This window comes from Procambarus clarkii, chromosome 85 (assembly GCF_040958095.1).
Source record: "Procambarus clarkii isolate CNS0578487 chromosome 85, FALCON_Pclarkii_2.0, whole genome shotgun sequence".
NCBI lineage: Eukaryota > Metazoa > Arthropoda > Malacostraca > Decapoda > Cambaridae > Procambarus > Procambarus clarkii.
This window is the reverse complement of record NC_091234.1, coordinates 21,321,710-21,346,169: the sequence shown is the minus strand read 5'-3', so window position 1 is coordinate 21,346,169 and position 24,460 is coordinate 21,321,710. Positions and strand designations below refer to the sequence as shown.

Here is a 24,460-nt window from a genome sequence, read left to right as displayed (position 1 = left end):
TATAGTTAAGTGCCTCCTCCCTATCACCTTTCTTGAAGATCGGCACGACATTTGCCTTCTTCCAGCAACTGGGCAATTCTCCCGACATAAGTGATTCATTAAAGATCATTGCCAGAGGCACACTGAGGGCCCTGCGCTGCTTCTTTTAGTATCCACGGTGATACTTTGTCTGGTCCAACTGCTTTAGTTGCATCCAGTGTTGTCAACTGTTTCATTACCTCCTCTGCTGTCACCTCTATATCTGATAGTCTTTCATCTAGGGTAACCCCTTCCAACAATGGGAGCTGCTCAGGCTCGGTAGTGAACACTCCATGGAAACTGGCATTCAGTACCTCGCAGATTTCCTTGTCACTTTCAGTATATGCCCCCTCTGTCTTCCTTAGTCTTGTCACTTGGTCGTTCACCGACATTTTTCTTCTTATATGACTGTGTAGTAACTTAGGTTGTTTTTCGCTTTGATCGCAATATCGTTCTATAATTACTTTCCGATGCTCTTCTTATGCTAATGTAATCGTTCCTAGCTCTGTTGCTCTGTTGATCCTGTTGTCCTTTGTCTTCTGTACTTCCTCCACTCCCTCCTGCTTCTCACTTTTGCTTCCTGACACTGTCTATTAAACTATTATATTAATTTATATTCCCTCCTACTTTATTTTTTTTTACTGTTGGAATAAATCTCTCTTCGGCCTCCTGGCATTTCCCTATGACTTGGTCCATCATATCTTGGGCTGTTTTTCCTCTAATTTCTTCCTCCCACTGACCTTCACCAGGTAGTCCCTTAGGGAGCCGGCGGCTGAGTAGACAGAACACTGGACGCGTGATCCTGTGGTCCCGGTTCGATCCCAGGCGCCGGCGAGAAACAATGGGCAGAGTTTCTTTCACCCTGATGCTCCTGTACCTAGCAGTTAATAGGTATCTGGGAGTTAGTCAGCTGTCACGGGCTGCTTCCTGGGGGTGGAGGCCTGGTCGAGGACCGGGCGCGGGTACACTAAGCCCCGAAATCATCTCAAGATAACCTCAAGATCTCAAGATAATCCTTCTGTAATCCCCTTTCCTGTAGTCAACTCTCCTTTCCCAGACCTCTTGTCCATGGTCACAAGTTTGAGTTCCATCATGTAGTCAAAGACTAGGACACAATGGTCGCTGGCCCCTAGAGGTATTTTATGTTCCAAATTCTCGATGTCTTCTACGTTCTGGGTGAAAATCAGGTCTAATGGGCTCGGTGCATCCCCTCCTCTTTCCCTTGTGTCTTCCTTCACATGTTGTGTTAGGAAATTCCTGTCTATAACATCTACTAACTTTGCTCCCACGTTTCTTCCCCTAGATGGGGATTCCTTGATTCCCAATTTATCTGGGAATCGTGTGTGTGTGTGTGTGTGGTGTGGTGTGTGTGTGTGTGTGTGTGTGTACTCACCTAATTGTACTCACCTAATTGTGCTTGCGGGGGTTGATCACTGGCTCTTTGGTCCCGCCTCTCAACCGTCAATCAACAGGTGTACAGGTTCCTGAGCCTATTGGGCTCTATCATATCTACACTTGAAACTGTGTATGGAGTCAGCCTCCACCACATCACTGTCTAATGTGTGTGTGTGTGTGTGCGTGTGTGTGTGTGTGTGTGTGTGTGTGGTGTGTGTGTGGTGTGTGTGTGGTGTGTACACATTGCCTGCCACACAGTCAGACGAGGACAATAATAACCAGAGTTACATTAAGGATAAGTACACACATGGACCTTAATGACAGTCATTCTCTCGCACGATAACAAAACCTTTATTTATAATTCCATTAAAATAACCCGAATCCAAACAATGTTAAGCGTGTTTGAGAATAAAAACAAATGCTTGACGGAACTGTCAAGCACCAGTCTTGTGTTTGGCCTAACTTGCCAGGCGCAGAAAACCTTATGGCTGCTAGAAAATCCAAACCACTTGAAAGAAAACAAAAGAAAATCCCTTGCTAAAAACTCTCCGAGCCTCTCCGAGACACCAACCAGGATTCTGGTTGCAATTCTTTTACCATGTCGTAGCTCAGTCGATTAACGCAGCGTCTGGGATGCTCTCTGACGCTGGTTCGAATCCTCGTCACGGCCCTTGTGGATTTGTTCCACTCTTTACCTCCGGGGAGGCAGCCCCTCAGTCGACCTGCGGGGCAGAGTTCCCTACCCGACACCCCGCAGGGAGTGGCGTGACCCGGCCACTCCTGAGTTACTGGGGCGCCTTCAACACGGGAACTCAATGTTCACTCCTGGTGGGGGTCGCTCGCCCGTAAGAGTTCATACAAGGTCTCCAACTTGACTCGCTTCACCTCGAGGCCAAGTGCCACTTGAAACTCGATGGTACATTAATTCTGGCAGTGTAGCACTCTTGTAATAACTGTGTGGGTGCTCAGACCCCCCCCTCACCACAACACACCACAACACACCACAACACTCCACAACACTCCACAACACTCCACAACACACCACAACACACCACAACACACCACAACACACCACAACACACCACAAACACACCAAAAACACCACAACACACCACAACACACCACAACACACCACAACACACCACAACACTCCACAACACACCACAAACACACAACACAACAACACACTACAACACACCACAACACACCACAACACACCACAACACACCATAAAACACCACAACACACCACAACACACCACAACACACCACAACACACCACAACACACCACAACACACCACAACACACTGCAACACACCACAACACACCACAACACACCACAACAACCACACAACACCACAACACACCACAACACACCAAAACACCACAAACACACCACAACACACCATAAAACACCACAACACACCACAACACACCACAACACACCATAAAACACCACAACACACCACAACACCCACAAACACACCACAATACACCACAACACACCAAAACACCACAACACACCACAACACACCAAAACACCACAACACACCACAACACACCACAACACACCACAACACACCACAACACACCAAAAACACCAAAACACCACAACACACCACAACACACCACAACACACACACAACCACCACAACACACCATAAAACACCACAACACACCACAACACACCACAACACACCACAACACACCACAACACACCATAAAACACCACAACACACCACAACACACCACAAACACACAACACACCATAAAACACCACAACACACCACAACACACCACAACACACCACAACACACCACAACACACCACAACACACCACAACACACCATAAAACACCACAACACACCACAACACACCACAACACACCACAACACATAAAACACCACCAACACACCATAAAACACCACAAACACCACAAACACACCACAACACACCACAACACACCATAAAACACCACAACACACCACAACACACCACAACACACCACAACACACCACAACACACCACAACACACCATAAAACACCACAACACACCACAACACACCACAACACACCAAAAACACCACAACACACCACAACACACCACAACACACCACAACACACCACAACACACCACAACACACCATAAAACACCACAACACACCACAACACACCACAACACTCCACAACACACCACAACACACCACAACACACCACAACACACCACAACACACCACAACACACCACAACACACCACACACCACACACACCACCACAACACTCCACAACACACCAAAACACCACAACACACCACAACACACCACAACACACCACAACACACCAAAACACCACAACACTCCACAACACACCACAACACACCACAACACACCACAACACTCCACAACACACAAAAACACCACAACACACCACAACACACCACAACACACCACAACACACCATAAAACACCACAACACACCACAACACACCACAACACACCACAACACACCATAACACACCACAACACACCACAACACACCACAACACACCACAACACCATAAAACACCACAACACACCACAACACACCACAACACACCATAAGACACCACAACACACCACAACACACCACAACACACCACAACACACCACAACACACCACACACACCACAACACACCACAACACTCCACAACACACCATAAAACACCACAACACACCACAACACACCACAACACACCACAACACACCATAAAACACCACAACACTCCACAACACCCACAACACACCACAACACACCACAACACACCATAAAACACCACAACACTCCACAACACACCACAACACACCACAACACACCACAACACACCACAACACACCAAAAACACCACAACACACCACAACACACCACAACACACCACAACACACCACAACACACCAAAAACACCACAACACACCACAACACACCACAACACACCACAACACACCACAACACACCAGAAAACACCACAACACACCACAAACACACCACAACACACCACAACACACCACAACACACCACAACACACCACAACACACCACAACACACCACAACACACCATAAAACACCACAACACACCACAACACACCACAACACACCACAACACACCACAACACACCATAAAACACCACAACACACCACAACACACCACAACACACCATAAACACCACAACACACCACAACACACCATAAAACACCACACACCCAAAAACCACAACACACCACAACACACCACAACACTCCACAACACACCACAACACACCACAACACACCACAACACTCCACAACACACCACAACACACCATAAAACACCACAACACACCACAACACACCATAACAACACACACACACACACACCCAAAAACACCACAACACACCACAACACACCACAACACACCACAACACACCACAACACACCACAACACACCACAACACACCACAACACACCAGAAAACACCACAACACCACAACACACAGAAAACACCACAAACACACCAGAAAACACCACAACACACCACAACACACTCACAACACTCCACAACACACCACAACACACCACAACACACCACAACACTCCACTAACACACCACAACACACCACAACACTCCACAACACACCACAACACACCACAACACACCACAACACACCACAACACACCACAACACTCCACAACACTCCACAACACACCACAACACACCACAACACACCACAACACACCACAACACACCACAACACACCACAACACACCACAACACACCACAACACTCCACAACACACCACAACACACCACAACACACCACAACACACCACAACACACCACAACACAACACACCACAACACACCACAACACACCACAACACACCACAACACACCATAACACACCACAACACACCACAACACACCACAACACTCCACAACACACCAACAACACAGCCACAAACACACCATAAGACACCACAACACACCATAAGACACCACAACACACAATAAGACACCACAACACACCACAACCACACCACAACACACCACAACACACCACAACACACCACAACACACCACAACACACCACAACACACCACAACACACCACAACACACCACAACACACCACAACACACCACAACACACCACAACACACCACAACACACCACAACACACCAACAACACACCACAACACACCACAACACACCAACAAACACACCACAACACACCACAAACACACCACAACACACCACAACCACACCACAACACACCAGAACACACCACAACACACCACAACACTCCACAACACACCACAACACACCACAACACACCACAACACACCACAACACACACAACACTCCACAACACACCTACAACACCACAACACTCCACAACACACCACAACACTCCACAACACACCATAAGACACCACAACACACCATAAGACACCACAACACACCATAAGACACCAAACACCACCACAACACACCACAACACACCACAACACACCACAACACACCACAACACACCACAACACACCACAACACACCACAAACACCACAACACACCACAACACACCACAACACACCACAACACACCACAACACACACACACACACACAACACACCACAACACACCACAACACTCCACAACACTCCACAACACACCATAAAACACCACAACACTCCACAACACACCACAACACTCCACAACACACCATAAGACACCACAACACACCATAAGACACCACAACACACCACAACACACCACAACACACCACAACACACCACAACACACCACAACACACCACAACACACCACAACACACCACAACACACCACAACACTCCACAACACTCCACAACACACCAAAAACACCACAACACACCACAACACACCACAACACACCACAACACACCACAAACACACCACAACACTCCACAACACACCACAACACACCACAACACACCACAACACACCACAACACACCACAACACCACAACACACCACAACACACCACAACACACCACACCACACCACACACACCAACACTCCACAACACTCCACAACACACCAAAAACACCACAACACTCCACAACACACCACAACACCCACAACACACCATAAGACACCACAACACACCATAAGACACCACAAACACCAACACACCAAAACACCACAACACACCACAACACACCACAACACACCAACAACACACCACAACACACCACAACACACCACAACACACCACAACACACCACAACACACCACAACACTCCACAACACACCATAAAACACCAACAACCACACACACAAACACCCCACAACACACCACAACACACCACAACACAACCACAAACACACCACAACACACCACAAACAACCCCACCACAACACACCACAACACACCACAACACACCATAACACACCACAACACACCACAACACACCACAACACCACCAACACTCCACAACACACCACAACACCCACAACACACCACAACACACCACAACACACCACAACACACCACAACACACCACAACACACCACAACACACCACAACACACACAACACACCACAACACACCACAACACACCACAACACCCACACAACACACCAAAACACCCACAACACACCATAAAACACCACAACACACCACAACACACCACAACACACCACAACACACCACAACACACCACAACACACCACAACACACCACAACACACCAACAACACACCAAACACACCACAACCACCACAACACACCACAACACACCACAAAACACCACAACACACCACAACACACCACAACACACCACAACACACCACAACACTCCACAACACACCAAAAACACCACAACACACCACAACACACCACAACACACCATAAAACACCACAACACTCCACAACACACCACAACCACCACAAACACCAAAAACACCACAACACACCACAACACACCACAACACACCACAACAACCACAACACACCACAACACACCACAACACACCACAACACACCACAACACACCACAACACACCACAACACACCACAACACACACAACACACCACAACACTCCACAACACACCAAAAACACCACAACACACCACAACACACCACAAACACCCCAACACACCACAACACACCACAACATCCACAACACACCAAAAACACCACAACACACCACAACACACCACAACACACCAAAAACACCACAACACCCCAACAACACACCACAACACACCACAACACACCATAAAACACCACAACACACCACAACACACCACAACACACCACAACACACCACAACACACCACAACACACCATAAAACACCACAACACTCCACAACACACCACAACACACCACAACACCCATAAAACACCACAACACTCCACAAACACCATAAAAACCACAACACCACAACACACAAACACACCACAACACACCATAAAACACCACAACACACCACAACACACCACAACACACCACAACACACCACAACACACCACAACACACCACAACACACCACAACACACCACAAACACCACAACACTCACAACACCCACAACACACCACAACACACCACAACACACCACAACACACCACAACACCCACAACACACCACAACACACCACAAACACACCACCCACCACAACACACCACAACACACCACAACACACCACAACAACCACACAACACAACACACCACAACACACCACAACACCCACAACACACCACAACACACCACAAACACACCACAACACACCACAACACCCACAAACACACCACAACACACCACAAAACACACCATAAAACACCACAACCACACAACACACCATAAAACACCACAACACCACAACACACCACAAACACACCACAACACACCATAAAACACCAACCACACCACAACACACCACAACACACCACAACACACCACAACACACAAACACACCACAACACACCACAAACACCACAACACACCATAAAACACCACAACACACCACAACACACCACAACACAACAACACACCACAAACACACCACAACACACCACAACACACCACAACACAAAACACACCACAACACACCACAACACACCACACACACACCACAAACACACACAAACCACCATAAAACACCACAACACTCCACAACACACCACAACACACACAACACACCATAAAAACACCACAACACACCACAACACACCACAACACACCACAACACACCATAAAACACCACAACACACCATAAAACACCAACACACCACAACACACCACAACACACCACAACACACCACAACACTCCACAACACCACCACAACCACCAACACACCAAAACACCACACACTCCACAACACACAAAAACACCACAACACTCCACACACACCACACACACCACAACACACCATAAAACACCACACACACCACAAAAACACACCACAACACACCACAACACACCACAACACACCACAACACACCACAACACACCACAACACACCACAAACACCACAACACACCACAACACTCCACAACACACCAGAAAAACACCAAACACACCACAACACCACCACAACACACCACAACACACCACAACACACCACAACACACCACAACACACCACAACACACCACAACACACCACAACACACCACAACACACCACAACACACCACACACACCACAACACTCCACACACACCCAAACACACACCAAACACACCACAACACACCACAACACACCACAACACACCACACCCACCAAAAACACACACAACACACCATAAAACACCACAACACACCATAAAACACCACAAACCACACCACAACACACAACCACAACAACACCCACAACACCACAAAACCACACCACAACACACCATAAAACACCACAACACTCCACAACACACCACAACACACCACAACACCCCACAACACACCACAACACACCACAACACACCACAACACACACAACACACCAAAAACACCACAACACACCACAACACACCAAAAACACCACAACACACCACAACACACCACAACACACCACAACACACCACAACACACCACAACACACCATAAAACACCACAACACACCACAACACACCACAACACTCCACAACACACCACAACACACCATAAAACACCACAACACACCACAACACACCACAACACACCAAAACACCACAACACTCCACAACACACCATAAAAACACCACAACACACCACAACACACCACAACACCCACAACACCACAACACACCATAAAACACCACAACACACACAAACACACAACAAAAAAACCACAACACACCACAAACACACCATAAAACACCACAACACACCACAACACACCACAACACTCCACAACACACCATAAAACACCACAACACACCACAACACACCACAACACACCACAACACACCATAAAACACCACAACACACCACAACACACCACAACACACCATAAAACACCACAACACCCACAACACACCACAACACACCACAACACACCATAAAACACCACAACACACCACAAACCCCACAACACACATAAAACACCCACAACACGCCACAACACACCATAAAACACCACAACACACCACAACACACCACAACACTCCACAACACACCACAACACACCACAAACACACCACAACACACCATAAGACACCAACAACACCACAACACACATAAGACACCACAACACACCACAACACACCACAACACACCATAAAACACCACAACACACCACAACACACCACAACACACCACAACACACCACAACACACCACAACACAAAAAACACCAACACACTCCACAACACACCAAAAACACCACAACACACCACAACACACCAAACACTCCACAACACACCACAACACACACAACACACCAACAACACACCAAGACACCACAACACACCACAACACACCATAAGACACCACAACACACCACAACACACCAAAAACACCACAACACACCACAACACCCCAAACACACCATAAAACACCACAAACACACCACAACACACCATAAGACACCACAACACACCACAACACACCATAAACACCACAACCACCACAACACACCCACAACACCATAAAAACACCACAACACACCACAACACACCACAACACACCACAACACACCACAACACACCACAACACACCACAACACACAAAACACCACAACATCCACAACACACCATAAAACACCACAACACACCACAACACACCACAACACTCCACAACACACCACAACACACCAAAACACCACAACACACCAAAACACCACAACACACCACAACACACCATAAGACACCACAACACACCACAACACACCACAACACACCATAAGACACCACAACACACCACAACACACCATAAAACACCACAACACACCACAACACACCACAACACACATAAAACACCACAACACACCACAAACACCACAACAACCACAACAACCACAACACACCACAACACACCACAACACACCAAACACACCATAAAACACCACAAACACACCACAACACACCACAACACACCATAAAACACCACAACACACCACAACACACCACAACACACACAACACACCACAACACACCACAACACCACCACAACACACCACAAACACACCACAACACACCACAACACACCAAAACACCACAACACACCACAACACACCATAGACGACACCACAACACACCACACACACCACAACACCACCATAAGACACCACAACACACCACAACACACCAAAAACACCACAAACACACCACAACACACCACAACACACCACAACACACCACAACACACCAAAACACCACAACACACCACAACACACCACAACACACCATAAAACACCACAACACACCACAACACACCACAACACACCACAACACACCACAACACACCACAACACACACAACACACATAAAACACCACAACACACCAAAACACAAACCACACAACACACCATAAAACACCAAAACACACACAACACACCACAACACACCACAACACACCACAACACACCACAACACACCATAAAACACCAAACACACCACAACACACCACAACACACCATAAAACACCACAACACACCACAACACACCAAACACACACAACACACCACAACACACCACAACACACCACAAACACACCATAAAACACCACAACACACCATAAAACACCACAACACACCACAACCCATATAAAACACCACAACACACCCAACACACCACAACACTCCACAACACACCACAACACCACCAAACACACCACAACACACCATAAGACACCACAACACACCACAACACACCATAAAACACCACAACACACCACAAACACACCACAACACACCAAAAACACCACAACACACCACAACACACCACAACACACCACACAACACACCACAAACACCAAAAACACCACAACACACCACAACACACCACAACACACCACAAACACACCATAAAACACCACAACACTCCACAACACTCCACAACCACACCACAACACACCACAACACACCATAAAACACCACAACACTCCACAACACCACAACACAAACACCACACCACAACACACCACAACACACCACAACACACCAAAAACACCACAACACACCACAACACACCACAAAACACCACAACACTCCACAACACACCATAAAACACCACAACACTCCACAACACTCCACAACACACCACAACACACCACAACACACCATAAAACACCACAACACTCCACAAACACACCACAACACACCACAACACACCATAAAACACCACAACACACCACAACACACCACAACCACCACAACACACCAAAAACACCACAACACTCCACAACACACCACAACACACCACAACACACCATAAAACACCATAACACACCACAACACTCCACAACACACCACAACACACCACAACACACCATAAAACACCACAACACACCACAACACACCACAACACTCCACAACACACCATAAAACACCACAACACTCCACAACACACCACAACACACCACAACACACCATAAAACACCACAACACACCACAACACACCACAACACACCACAACACACCACAACACACCACAACACACCACAACACACCACAACACACCACAACACACCACAACACTCCACAACACACCATAAAACACCACAACACACCACAACACACCACAACACACCACAACACACCACAACACACCACAACACACCACAACACACCACAACACTCCACAACACACCATAAAACACCACAACACACCACAACACACCACAACACACCACAACACTCCACAACACACCACAACACACCACAACACACCATAAAACACCACAACACTCCACAACACACCACAACACACCACAACACACCACAACACACCACAACACACCACAACACACCATAAACACCACAACACACCACAACACACCATAAAACACCACAACACACCACAACACACCACAACACACCACAACACTCCACAACCACACCATAAAACACCACAACACACCACAACACACCACAACACACCACAACACACCATAAACACCACAACACACCACAACACACCACAACACACCACAACACACCACAACACACCACAACACACCACAACACACCACAACACACATAAACACCACAACACACCACAACACACCATAAAACACCACAACACACCACAACACACCATAAAACACCACAACACACCACAACACACCACAACACACCACAACACACCACAACACACCACAACACACCATAAAACACCACAACACACCACAACACACCACAACACACCACAACACACCACAACACACCATAAAACACCACAACACACCACAACACACCATAAAACACCACAACACACCACAACACACCACAACACACCACAACACACCATAAAACACCACAACACACCACAACACACCACAACACACCACAACACACCACAACACACCACAACACACCACAACACACCATAAAACACCACAACACACCACAACACACCACAACACACCACAACACACCACAACACACCACAACACACCACAACACACCACAACACACCATAAAACACCACAACACACCACAACACACCACAACACACCACAACACACCATAAAACACCACAACACACCACAACACACCACAACACACCATAAGACACCACAACACACCACAACACACCACAACACACCACAACACACCACAACACACCACAACACACCACAACACACCACAAAACACCACAACACACCACAACACACCATAAGACACCACAACACACCACAACACACCATAAAACACCACAACACACCACAACACACCATAAAACACCACAACACACCACAACACACCACAACACACCATAAGACACCACAACACACCATGAACGATAAGTAGGACTTAAAATCTGATTGATATACACGATAAGAGGCTAAGCTAAGCTATCTGCACATTCTCTTATCAGTTAGATGGCAACACTGTAAATTAATCTCATCATCTGGCAACGCTGCACCGTATCAAAATCACCCATTATGAGGCTATAAACCTAAACTCTAATCAACTACAAATGAATATATATCTATATAAATTATATATATCTATATAAATTAAAATGTAAATGTTCGTTATTTCAAAATCTCAAATCTCCGAAAGTTCTTCACAGATTGCTTTGAAAATTTTGACTCAATGTTTCATTCGAATACGCGCGTGTTTTTATATACCTACTATATAGATGCCACACATGGGACATTAAAAACATGTTTCTTTTAAACTGTTTTTCATGTGAGGGAATGGTGGGGACGACTAGGGGACGAAGGAGTGAGGGATGGTGGGGAGGACGAGGGGACGATGGACTGAGGGATGGTGGGGAGGACGAGGGGACGAGGGAGTGAGGGATGGTGGGGAGGACGAGGGAGTGAGGGATGGTGGAGAGGACGAGGGGACGAAGGAGTGAGGGATGGTGGGGAGGACGAGGGGACGAGGGAGTGAGGGATGGTGGGGAGGACGAGGGGACGAGGGAGTGAGGGATGGTGGGGAGGACGAGGGGACGAGGGAGTGAGGGATGGTGGGAAGGACGAGGGGAAGGATAGGGAGTTCTAGAGTCGGCAAACTAGACATATCTACATCTCCACAAACAATTTAACAACAAAAATATTGAATACCCACAAGCATTGTGAAATTAAACATATTAGAAACGTGCGCTTTCTCTTTTCTTTCTTTTCCACATAACCAAACTGAGCCACAGCAACGCGTGGCCGGGGACAGCTAGTACATAATAATTATATAAAACCGTTTATATCTGATGTTAAGCCAAACAATTCGTGATATTCACATTAAAGGTGTTGTGAGGACCAGGACTGGTACCCAGGTGTCCTCTACACAGATCCCGACGGCACTGGGAGCATTATTGGGCCTCCAACCCGCAGGAAGTCCAATAATTCTCCCTGTGCCGCTCCTCGAAGGTACTGAGGCTCACGTCCGTCCTCGAGCCCCTGGTGTCGTCCCCACACCAGGTCAGCTCTGCCTCATACTCCCTCGGGAGTCGACAGGTCACCCTCTTCGTGCGCACACATAAGCTGCTCGAATTATACCGCTCTGGAGGCCTATACGTCTCACTGACGGGTTCTCGAGCGCACTTCCGCTCAGCCTGACACCTGGTAGCAAGTGAGGTTAGACTTTCCGGTTCCCTGCAGGGGCGCCCTGCTCTCGTGCCTACGTCACGCCCGGGGCGCGACGCCATTGGTCCACTCGGCCAAGCCCCACCCGCCAGCCAATCACGCCACGGCTGGCGCCGTACCCAGAATGCACCGGGGGGCCTCGCCCTCGGGCGGGAATACTGCTTCCCTCCGCCATATTTGACGATGTCTCGGCTCCTAGCCTCATCCCAAAATAAACTTAAATCGTTATTTCTTCTGTTTGGGTCATTATGCTTCCTCACAAGTGTCATAAAATCAACCCACAACTTCTAGGTATTTACAGATAGGGAATTATGACTCTTATATGCAGGAAAAGGGGGGAATACAAGGCTGAACTCTGTTACAAGTGTTAGACTTTCTATTATTTTGAGTTTGCTAAATATATCTCATATGTGCCTCTCTCACTGGACATGGTAACTCCAGAATGTGTTATATTCTAGAATGTGTATGTCGATATACCCCATACCTTATTGTGAACCCTATGAATTCCCTCACAGGGTGTGAGGGAGGCACAGATCCCTCACAGCGTGTGAGGGAGGCACAGATCCCTCACAGGGTGTGAGGGAGGCACAGATCCCTCACAGGGTGTGAAGGAGGTCCAGCTCCCTCACAGGGTTTGAAGGAGGCCCAGCTCCCTCACAGGGTGTGAGGGAGGCCCAGCTCCCTCACAGGGTGTGAGGAAGGCCCAGCTCCCTCACAGGGTGTGAGGGAGGCCCAGCTCCCTCACAGGGTTTGAAGGAGGCCCAGCTCCCTCACAGGGTGTGAGGGAGGCACAGATCCCTCACAGGTCGTGAGGGAGGTCCAGCTCCCTCACAGGGTGTGAGGGGGGGCCCAGCTCCCTCACAGGTCGTGAGGGAGGTCCAGCTCCCTCACAGGGTGTGAGGGAGGTCCAGCTCCCTCACAGGGTGTGAGGGGGGGTCCAGCTCCCTCACAGGGTGTGAGGGGGGGCCCAGCTCCCTCACAAGGTGTGAGGGAGGGGCCCCTCACGGACCCCCCGTCCCTAGGGACCCCAACAATAACTTAACCAGAACAACTTAGCAAGTCTTCGCGGCTCGGGCCGCACTGGAGGAGGCGAGGCGCTCAAGCTGTTAATCCTCCGAGGGACAACTTGGTCCACAACCAGTGTGAATATTCTGCTGACAGCTGTGAGCCTCCCCTGGTGACGCTGACAGCCTCCCCTGGTGACGCTGACAGCTGTGAGCCTCCCCTGGTGACGCTGACAGCCTCCCCTGGTGACGCTGACAGCTGTGAGCCTCCCCTGGTGACGCTGACAGCCTCCCCTAGTGACGCTGACAGCCTCCCCTGGTGACGCTGACAGCCTCCCCTGGTGACGCTGACAGCTGTGAGCCTCCCCTGGTGACGCTGACAGCTGTGAGCCTCCCCTGGTGACGCTGACAGCTGTGAGCCTCTCCTAGTGACGCTGACAGCTGTGAGCCTCCCCTAGTGACGCTGACAGCTGTGAGCCTCCCCTGGTGACGCTGACAGCTGTGAGCCTCCCCTGGTGACGCTGACAGCTGTGAGCCTCCCCTGGTGACGCTGACAGCTGTGAGCCTCTCCTAGTGACGCTGACAGCTGTGAGCCTCCCCTAGTGACGCTGACAGCTGTGAGCCTCCCCTGGTGACGCTGACAGCTGTGAGCCTCCCCTGGTGACGCTGACAGCTGTGAGCCTCCCCTAGTGACGCTGACAGCTGTGAGCCTCCCCTGGTGACGCTGACAGCTGTGAGCCTCTCCTAGTGACGCTGACAGCTGTGAGCCTCCCCTAGTGACGCTGACAGTTGTGAGCCTCCCCTTGTGACGCTGACAGCTGTGAGCCTCTCCTAGTGACGCTGACAGCTGTGAGCCTCTCCTAGTGACGCTGACAGCTGTGAGCCTCCCCTGGTGACGCTGACAGCTGTGAGCCTCCCCTTGTGACGCTGACAGCTGTGAGCCTCCCCTGGTGACGCTGACAGCTGTGAGCCTCCCCTGGTGACGCTGACAGCTGTGAGCCTCCCCTAGAGACGCTGACAGCTGTGAGCCTCCCCTAGTGACGCTGACAGCTGTGAGCCTGCCCTGGTGACGCTGACAGCTGTGAGCCTCCCCTAGAGACGCTGACAGCTGTGAGCCTCTCCTAGTGACGCTGACAGCTGTGAGCCTCCCCTAGAGACGCTGACAGCCTCCCCTAGTGACGCTGACAGCTGTGAGCCTCCCCTAGAGACGCTAACAGCTGTGAGCCTCCCCTAGTGACGCTGACAGCCTCCCCTGGTGACGCTGACAGCTGTGAGCCTCCCCTAGTGACGCTGACAGCCTCCCCTGGTGACGCTGACAGCTGTGAGCCTCCCCTAGTGACGCTGACAGCTGTGAGCCTCCCCTAGTGTCGCTGACAGCTGTGAGCCTCCCCTAGTGACGCTGACAGCCTCCCCTGGTGACGCTGACAGCTGTGAGCCTCCCCTAGAGACGCTGACAGCCTCCCCTAGTGACGCTGACAGCTGTGAGCCTCCCCTAGAGACGCTGACAGCTGTGAGCCTCCCCTAGTGACGCTGACAGCCTCCCCTGATGACGCTGACAGCTGTGAGCCTCCCCTGGTGACGCTGACAGCTGTGAGCCTCCCCTAGAGACGCTGACAGCCTCCCCTAGTGACGCTGACAGCTGTGAGCCTCCCCTAGAGACGCTGACAGCTGTGAGCCTCCCCTAGTGACGCTGACAGCCTCCCCTGGTGACGCTGACAGCTGTGAGCCTCCCCTAGTGACGCTGACAGCCTCCCCTGGTGACGCTGACAGCTGTGAGCCTTCCCTGGTGACGCTGACAGCTGTGAGCCTCCCCTAGTGACGCTGACAGCCTCCCCTGGTGACGCTGACAGCTGTGAGCCTCCCCAGTGACGCTGACAGCCTCCCCTGGTGACGCTGACAGCTGTTACTTGAAGGTGAAGACAGAGAGCTGTCACTTGAAGGTGAAGACAGAGAGCTGTCACTTGAAGGTGAAGACAGAGAGCTGTCACTTGAAGGTGAAGACAGAGAGCTGTCACTTGGAGGTGAAGACAGAGAGCTGTCACTTGGAGGTGGAGACAGAGAGCTGTCACTTGAAGGTGGAGACAGAGAGCTGTCACTTGAAGGTGAAGACAGAGAGCTGTCACTTGAAGGTGAAGACAGAGAGCTGTCACTTGAAGGTGAAGACAGAGAGCTGTCACTTGAAGGTCGAGACAGAGAGCTGTCACTTGAAGGTCGAGACAGAGAGCTGTCACTTGAAGGTGGAGACAGAGAGCTGTCACTTGAAGGTCGAGACAGAGAGCTGTCACTTGAAGGTCGAGACAGAGAGCTGTCACTTGAAGGTGAAGACAGAGAGCTGTCACTTGAAGGTGAAGACAGAGAGCTGTCACTTGAAGGTGAAGACAGAGAGCTGTCACTTGAAGGTGGAGACAGAGAACTGTCACTTGAGGGTGAAGACAGAGAGCTGTCACTTGAAGGTGAAGACTGAGAGCTATAACTTAAAGCTACTTCACCAAAAAGTAGACAAGCACGAGCCTGTGGTAGATTATCTACTCCGCCAGGAACAGAATGGACCTTAGTACCAATCCTTGAGGCACTCCGCTCGTTGCCTCTCTATATTTTGATAACTCTCTTGCTACGACCCTTTGCCTTCGTCATCTCCCCTACACTTACCTTGATGTGGGCAAGCGATGGGGCAGAAAGCCCTGGCTGAGTATCGGGAAGCTGTAATGACGTAGTTATCGGCCAACTCTTACATTTCTTACATTCTAAACTTACATTTCACGGGTCTTTCTGCTCTGTAAGAGCCTATTTCACGGCCTATTTCACGGCCTACCCATTTACCTTCCCGCCATTAGCGGGAAGGTAAATGGGCAGGATTGCCCAAATGGGGAGATGTGTTGAGGGAGGATGTACCACATTAGGGGTCAGAAACTTCTGCTGACATTAAGGGGGCAGAAAGTTGCCAACGATTAAGGGCCATTCACAGTCAGAAGTGCTGGTGACAGCATCGACCACTACCTCGTGTAATGCAACCCACAACAGTCCTCTAATACACGGCAATAGGCTTAAATTAGGCCATAAAGACTGCCTGTGAAAAGAGATCAGTTTCAGCCCAGGTTCAGATGTTTGGTCGTTTGGGAAGTGAGAACTGTGGTGTGTGGCCCCCATGTTGTGTGGCACCCCATGTGTGGCACCCCATGTTGTGTGGCACCCCATGTTGTGTGGCACCCCATGTTGTGTGGCACCCCATGTGTGGCACCCCATGTTGTGTGGCACCCCATGTTGTGTGGCACCCCATGTTGTGTGGCACCCCATGTGTGGCACCCCATGTTGTGTGGCACCCCATGTTGTGTGGCACCCCATGTTGTGTGGCACCCATGTTGTGTGGCACCCCATGTTGTGTGGGACCCATGTTGTGTGGCACCCATGTTGTGTGGCACCCCATGTTGTGTGGCACCCATGTTGTGTGGCACCCCATGTTGTGTGGCACCCCATGTGGGGTGGCACCCCATGTGTGGCACCCCATGTTGTGTGGCACCCATGTTGTGTGGCACCCCATGTGTGGCACCCCATGTTGTGTGGCACCCCATGTTGTGTGGCACCCCATGTTGTGTGGCACCCATGTTGTGTGGCACCCCATGTTGTGTGGCACCCCATGTGTGGCACCCCATGTTGTGTGGCACCCCATGTTGTGTGGCACCCATGTTGTGTGGCACCCATGTTGTGTGGCACCCCATGTTGTGTGGCACCCCATGTTGTGTGGCACCCATGTTGTGTGGCACCCATGTTGTGTGGGACCCCATGTGTGGCACCCCATGTTGTGTGGCACCCCATGTGTGGCACCCCATGTTGTGTGGCACCCCATGTGTGGCACCCCATGTGTGGCACCCATGTTGTGTGGCACCCATGTTGTGTGGCACCCCATGTTGTGTGGCACCCATGTTGTGTGGGACCCCATGTGTGGCACCCCATGTTGTGTGGCACCCCATGTGTGGCACCCCATGTTGTGTGGCACCCCATGTGTGGCACCCCATGTGTGGCACCCATGTTGTGTGGCACCCATGTTGTGTGGCACCCCATGTTGTGTGGCACCCATGTTGTGTGGCACCCCATGTTGTGTGGCACCCCATGTGTGGCACCCCATGTTGTGTGGCACCCATGTTGTGTGGCACCCCATGTTGTGTGGCACCCCATGTTGTGTGGCACCCCATGTTGTGTGGCACCCATGTTGTGTGGCACCCCATGTTGTGTGGAACCCCATGTGTGGCACCCCATGTTGTGTGGCACCCATGTTGTGTGGCACCCCATGTTGTGTGGACTTGAGGCGATGTTTTAAGGTGTAGAATATAGTTTCCCGCGCCACCAGCAGACGTCATAACTTGGCTCTATGTGTCATGTAAACTTGGCTCTACGTGTCATGTAAACTTGGCTCTACGTGTCATGTAAACTTGGCTGTATGTGTCCTGTAAACTTGGCTGTATGTGTCATGTAAACTTGGCTGTATGTGTCATGTAAACTTGGCTGTATGTGTCATGTAAACTTAGCTGTATGTGTCATGTAAACTTGGCGGGATGTGTCATGTAAACTTGGCTGCATGTATCACGTAAAGTTGCCTGTATGTGTCCGGTAAACTTGGCTGTATGTGTCATGTAAGCTTGGCTGTATGTGTCATGTAAAGTTGGCTGTATGTGTCATGTAAGATTGGCGGTATGTGTCATGTAAAGTTGGCTGTATGTATCACGTAAAGTTGGTTGTATGTGTCCGGTAAACTTGGCTGTATGTGTCATGTAAACTTGGCTGTATGTGTCATGTAAACTTGGCTGTATGTGTCATGTAAACTTGGTTGTATGTGTCATGCAAACTTGCCTGTATGTGTCATGTAAACTTGGCTGCATGTATCACGTAAAGTTGCCTGTAAGTGTCATGTAAACTTGGCTGTATGTGTCATGTAAGCTTGGCTGTATGTGTCATGTAAAGTTGCCTGTAAGTGTCATGTAAACTTGGCTGCATGTATCACGTAAAGTTGCCTGTAAGTGTCATGTAAACTTGGCTGCATGTATCACGTAAAGTTGCCTGTAAGTGTCAAGTAAACTTGGCTGTATGTGTCATGTAAGCTTGGCTGTATGTGTCATGTAAAGTTGCCTGTAAGTGTCATGTAAACTTGGCTGCATGTATCACGTAAAGTTGCCTGTAAGTGTCATGTAAACTTGGCTGCATGTATCACGTAAAGTTGCCTGTAAGTGTCAAGTAAACTTGGCTGTATGTGTCATGTAAGCTTGGCTGTATGTGTCATGTAAAGTTGCCTGTAAGTGTCATGTAAACTTGGCTGCATGTATCACGTAAAGTTGCCTGTAAGTGTCATGTAAACTTGGCTGTATGTGTCCTGTAAACTTGGCTGTATGTGTCATGTAAACTTGGCTGTATGTGTCATGTAAACTTGGCTGTATGTGTCATGTAAACTTGGCTGTATGTGTCATGTAAACTTAGCTGTATGTGTCATGTAAACTTGGCGGGATGTGTCATGTAAACTTGGCTGCATGTATCACGTAAAGTTGCCTGTATGTGTCCGGTAAACTTGGCTGTATGTGTCATGTAAGCTTGGCTGTATGTGTCATGTAAAGTTGGCTGTATGTGTCATGTAAGATTGGCGGTATGTGTCATGTAAAGTTGGCTGTATGTATCACGTAAAGTTGGCTGTATGTGTCCGGTAAACTTGGCTGTATGTGTCATGTAAACTTGGCTGTATGTGTCATGTAAACTTGGCTGTATGTGTCATGTAAACTTGGTTGTATGTGTCATGCAAACTTGCCTGTATGTGTCATGTAAACTTGGCTGCATGTATCACGTAAAGTTGCCTGTAAGTGTCATGTAAACTTGGCTGTATGTGTCATGTAAGCTTGGCTGTATGTGTCATGTAAAGTTGCCTGTAAGTGTCATGTAAACTTGGCTGCATGTATCACGTAAAGTTGCCTGTAAGTGTCATGTAAACTTGGCTGCATGTATCACGTAAAGTTGCCTGTAAGTGTCAAGTAAACTTGGCTGTATGTGTCATGTAAGCTTGGCTGTATGTGTCATGTAAAGTTGCCTGTAAGTGTCATGTAAACTTGGCTGCATGTATCACGTAAAGTTGCCTGTAAGTGTCATGTAAACTTGGCTGCATGTATCACGTAAAGTTGCCTGTAAGTGTCAAGTAAACTTGGCTGTATGTGTCATGTAAGCTTGGCTGTATGTGTCATGTAAAGTTGCCTGTAAGTGTCATGTAAACTTGGCTGCATGTATCACGTAAAGTTGCCTGTAAGTGTCATGTAAACTTGGCTGCATGTATCACGTAAAGTTGCCTGTAAGTGTCATGTAAACTTGGCTGTATGTGTCATGTAAGCTTGGCTGTATGTGTCACGTAAAGTTGCCTGTAAGTGTCATGTAAACTTGGCTGCATGTATCACGTAAAGTTGCCTGTAAGTGTCATGTAAACTTGGCTGCATGTATCACGTAAAGTTGCCTGTAAGTGTCATGTAAGCTTGGCTGTAAGTGCCATGTAAACTTGGCTGCATGTATCACGTAAAGTTGCCTTATGTGTCCTGTAAACCTAGCTGTGTGTGCCCCACAAAGTTAACTAGCACCTCAGCTAAATATAGTTACTAACTGGTACTCTACATTTGGCCTTATAATAAACACCAAATCATGTGTAATATTTTTAACGGCATTTAAACCTTCAACACCTAATTGGTTTATTCTCGGGCCAAGCCAATGGCCAAGGTAAAAAAATTAAATTATAAATTAATAGCTTTGGAATATATTTATTATATATTTTAATGTGTTAAGTTGTGTTTGGTGTCAGTCCTGGCCATTGTCTGCCTGGTGATGTTATGGCCAGGGTGTTATGGCCAGCGTGTTATGGCCAGGGTGTTATGGCCAGCGTGTTATGGCCAGCGTGTTATGGCCAGCGTGTTATGGCCAGCGTGTTATGGCCAGCGTGTTATGGCCAGCATGTTATGGCCATCGTGTTATGGCCAGCATGTTATGGCCAGCGTGTTATGGCCAGCGTGTTATGGCCAGCAGGTTATGGCCAGCAGGTTATGGCCAGGGTGTTATGGCCAGCAGGTTATGGCCAGCATGTTATGGCCAGGGTGTTATGGCCAGCATGTTATGGCCAGGGTGTTATGGCCAGCGTGTTATGGCCAGCGTGTTATGGCCTGGGTGTTATGGCCAGCATGTTATGGCCAGCATGTTATGGCCAGCATGTTATGGCCAGGGTGTTATGGCCAGCATGATATGGCCAGCGTGTTATGGCCAGCATGTTATGGCCAGCATGTTATGGCCAGCATGTTATGGCCAGCATGTTATGGCCAGGGTGTTATGGCCAGCGTGTTATGGCCAGCGTGTTATGGCCAGCATGTTATGGCCAGCAGGTTATGGCCAGCAGGATATGGCCAGCGTGTTATGGCCAGCGTGTTATGGCCAGGGTGTTATGGCCAGCATGTTATGGCCAGCGTGTTATGGCCAGCATGTTATGGCCAGCATGTTATGGCCAGCGTGTTATGGCCAGCATGTTATGGCCAGCATGTTATGGCCAGCGTGTTATGGCCAACATGTTATGGCCAGCGTGTTATGGCCAGCGTGTTATGGCCAGCGTGTTATGGGCAGCATGTTATGGCCAGCGTGTTATGGCCAGCATGTTATGGCCAACATGTTATGGCCAGCGTGTTATGGCCAGCGTGTTATGGCCAGGGTGTTATGGCCAGCGTGTTATGGCCAGCGTGTTATGGCCAGCATGTTATGGCCAGGGTGTTATGGCCAGCGTGTTATGGCCAGCGTGTTATGGCCAGCGTGTTATGGCCAGCATGTTATGGCCAGCAGGTTATGGCCAGCAGGATATGGCCAGCGTGTTATGGCCAGCGTGTTATGGCCAGCGTGTTATGGCCAGGGTGTTATGGCCAGCATGTTATGGCCAGCGTGTTATGGCCAGCATGTTATGGCCAGCATGTTATGGCCAGCATGTTATGGCCAGCGTGTTATGGCCAGCATGTTATGGCCAGCATGTTATGGCCAGCGTGTTATGGCCAACATGTTATGGCCAGCGTGTTATGGCCAGCGTGTTATGGCCAGCGTGTTATGGGCAGCATGTTATGGCCAGCGTGTTATGGCCAGCATGTTATGGCCAGCAGGTTATGGCCAGCGTGTTATGGCCAGCAGGTTATGGCCAACATGTTATGGCCAGCGTGTTATGGCCAGCGTGTTATGGCCAGCAGGTTATGGCCAGCATGTTATGGCCAGCGTGTTATGGCCAGCGTGTTATGGCCAGCAGGTTATGGCCAGCGTGTTATGGCCAGCGTGTTATGGCCAGGGTGT

The 24,460-nt window shown here is 49.2% G+C and overlaps 1 protein-coding gene across 1 annotated transcript in view; it reads left to right on the top strand.

Moving 5' to 3' along the window:
• LOC138358731 (uncharacterized) overlaps positions 1-18,596 on the top strand; it is a 30,373-nt gene extending 11,777 nt beyond the window's left edge. The window contains exon 2 of the mRNA XM_069316896.1: positions 18,033-18,596. Coding sequence (XP_069172997.1) covers positions 18,033-18,596 — 564 coding nt within the window. The remainder of the gene's footprint in view (positions 1-18,032) is intronic.
• Positions 18,597-24,460: the final 5,864 nt, after the last annotated feature.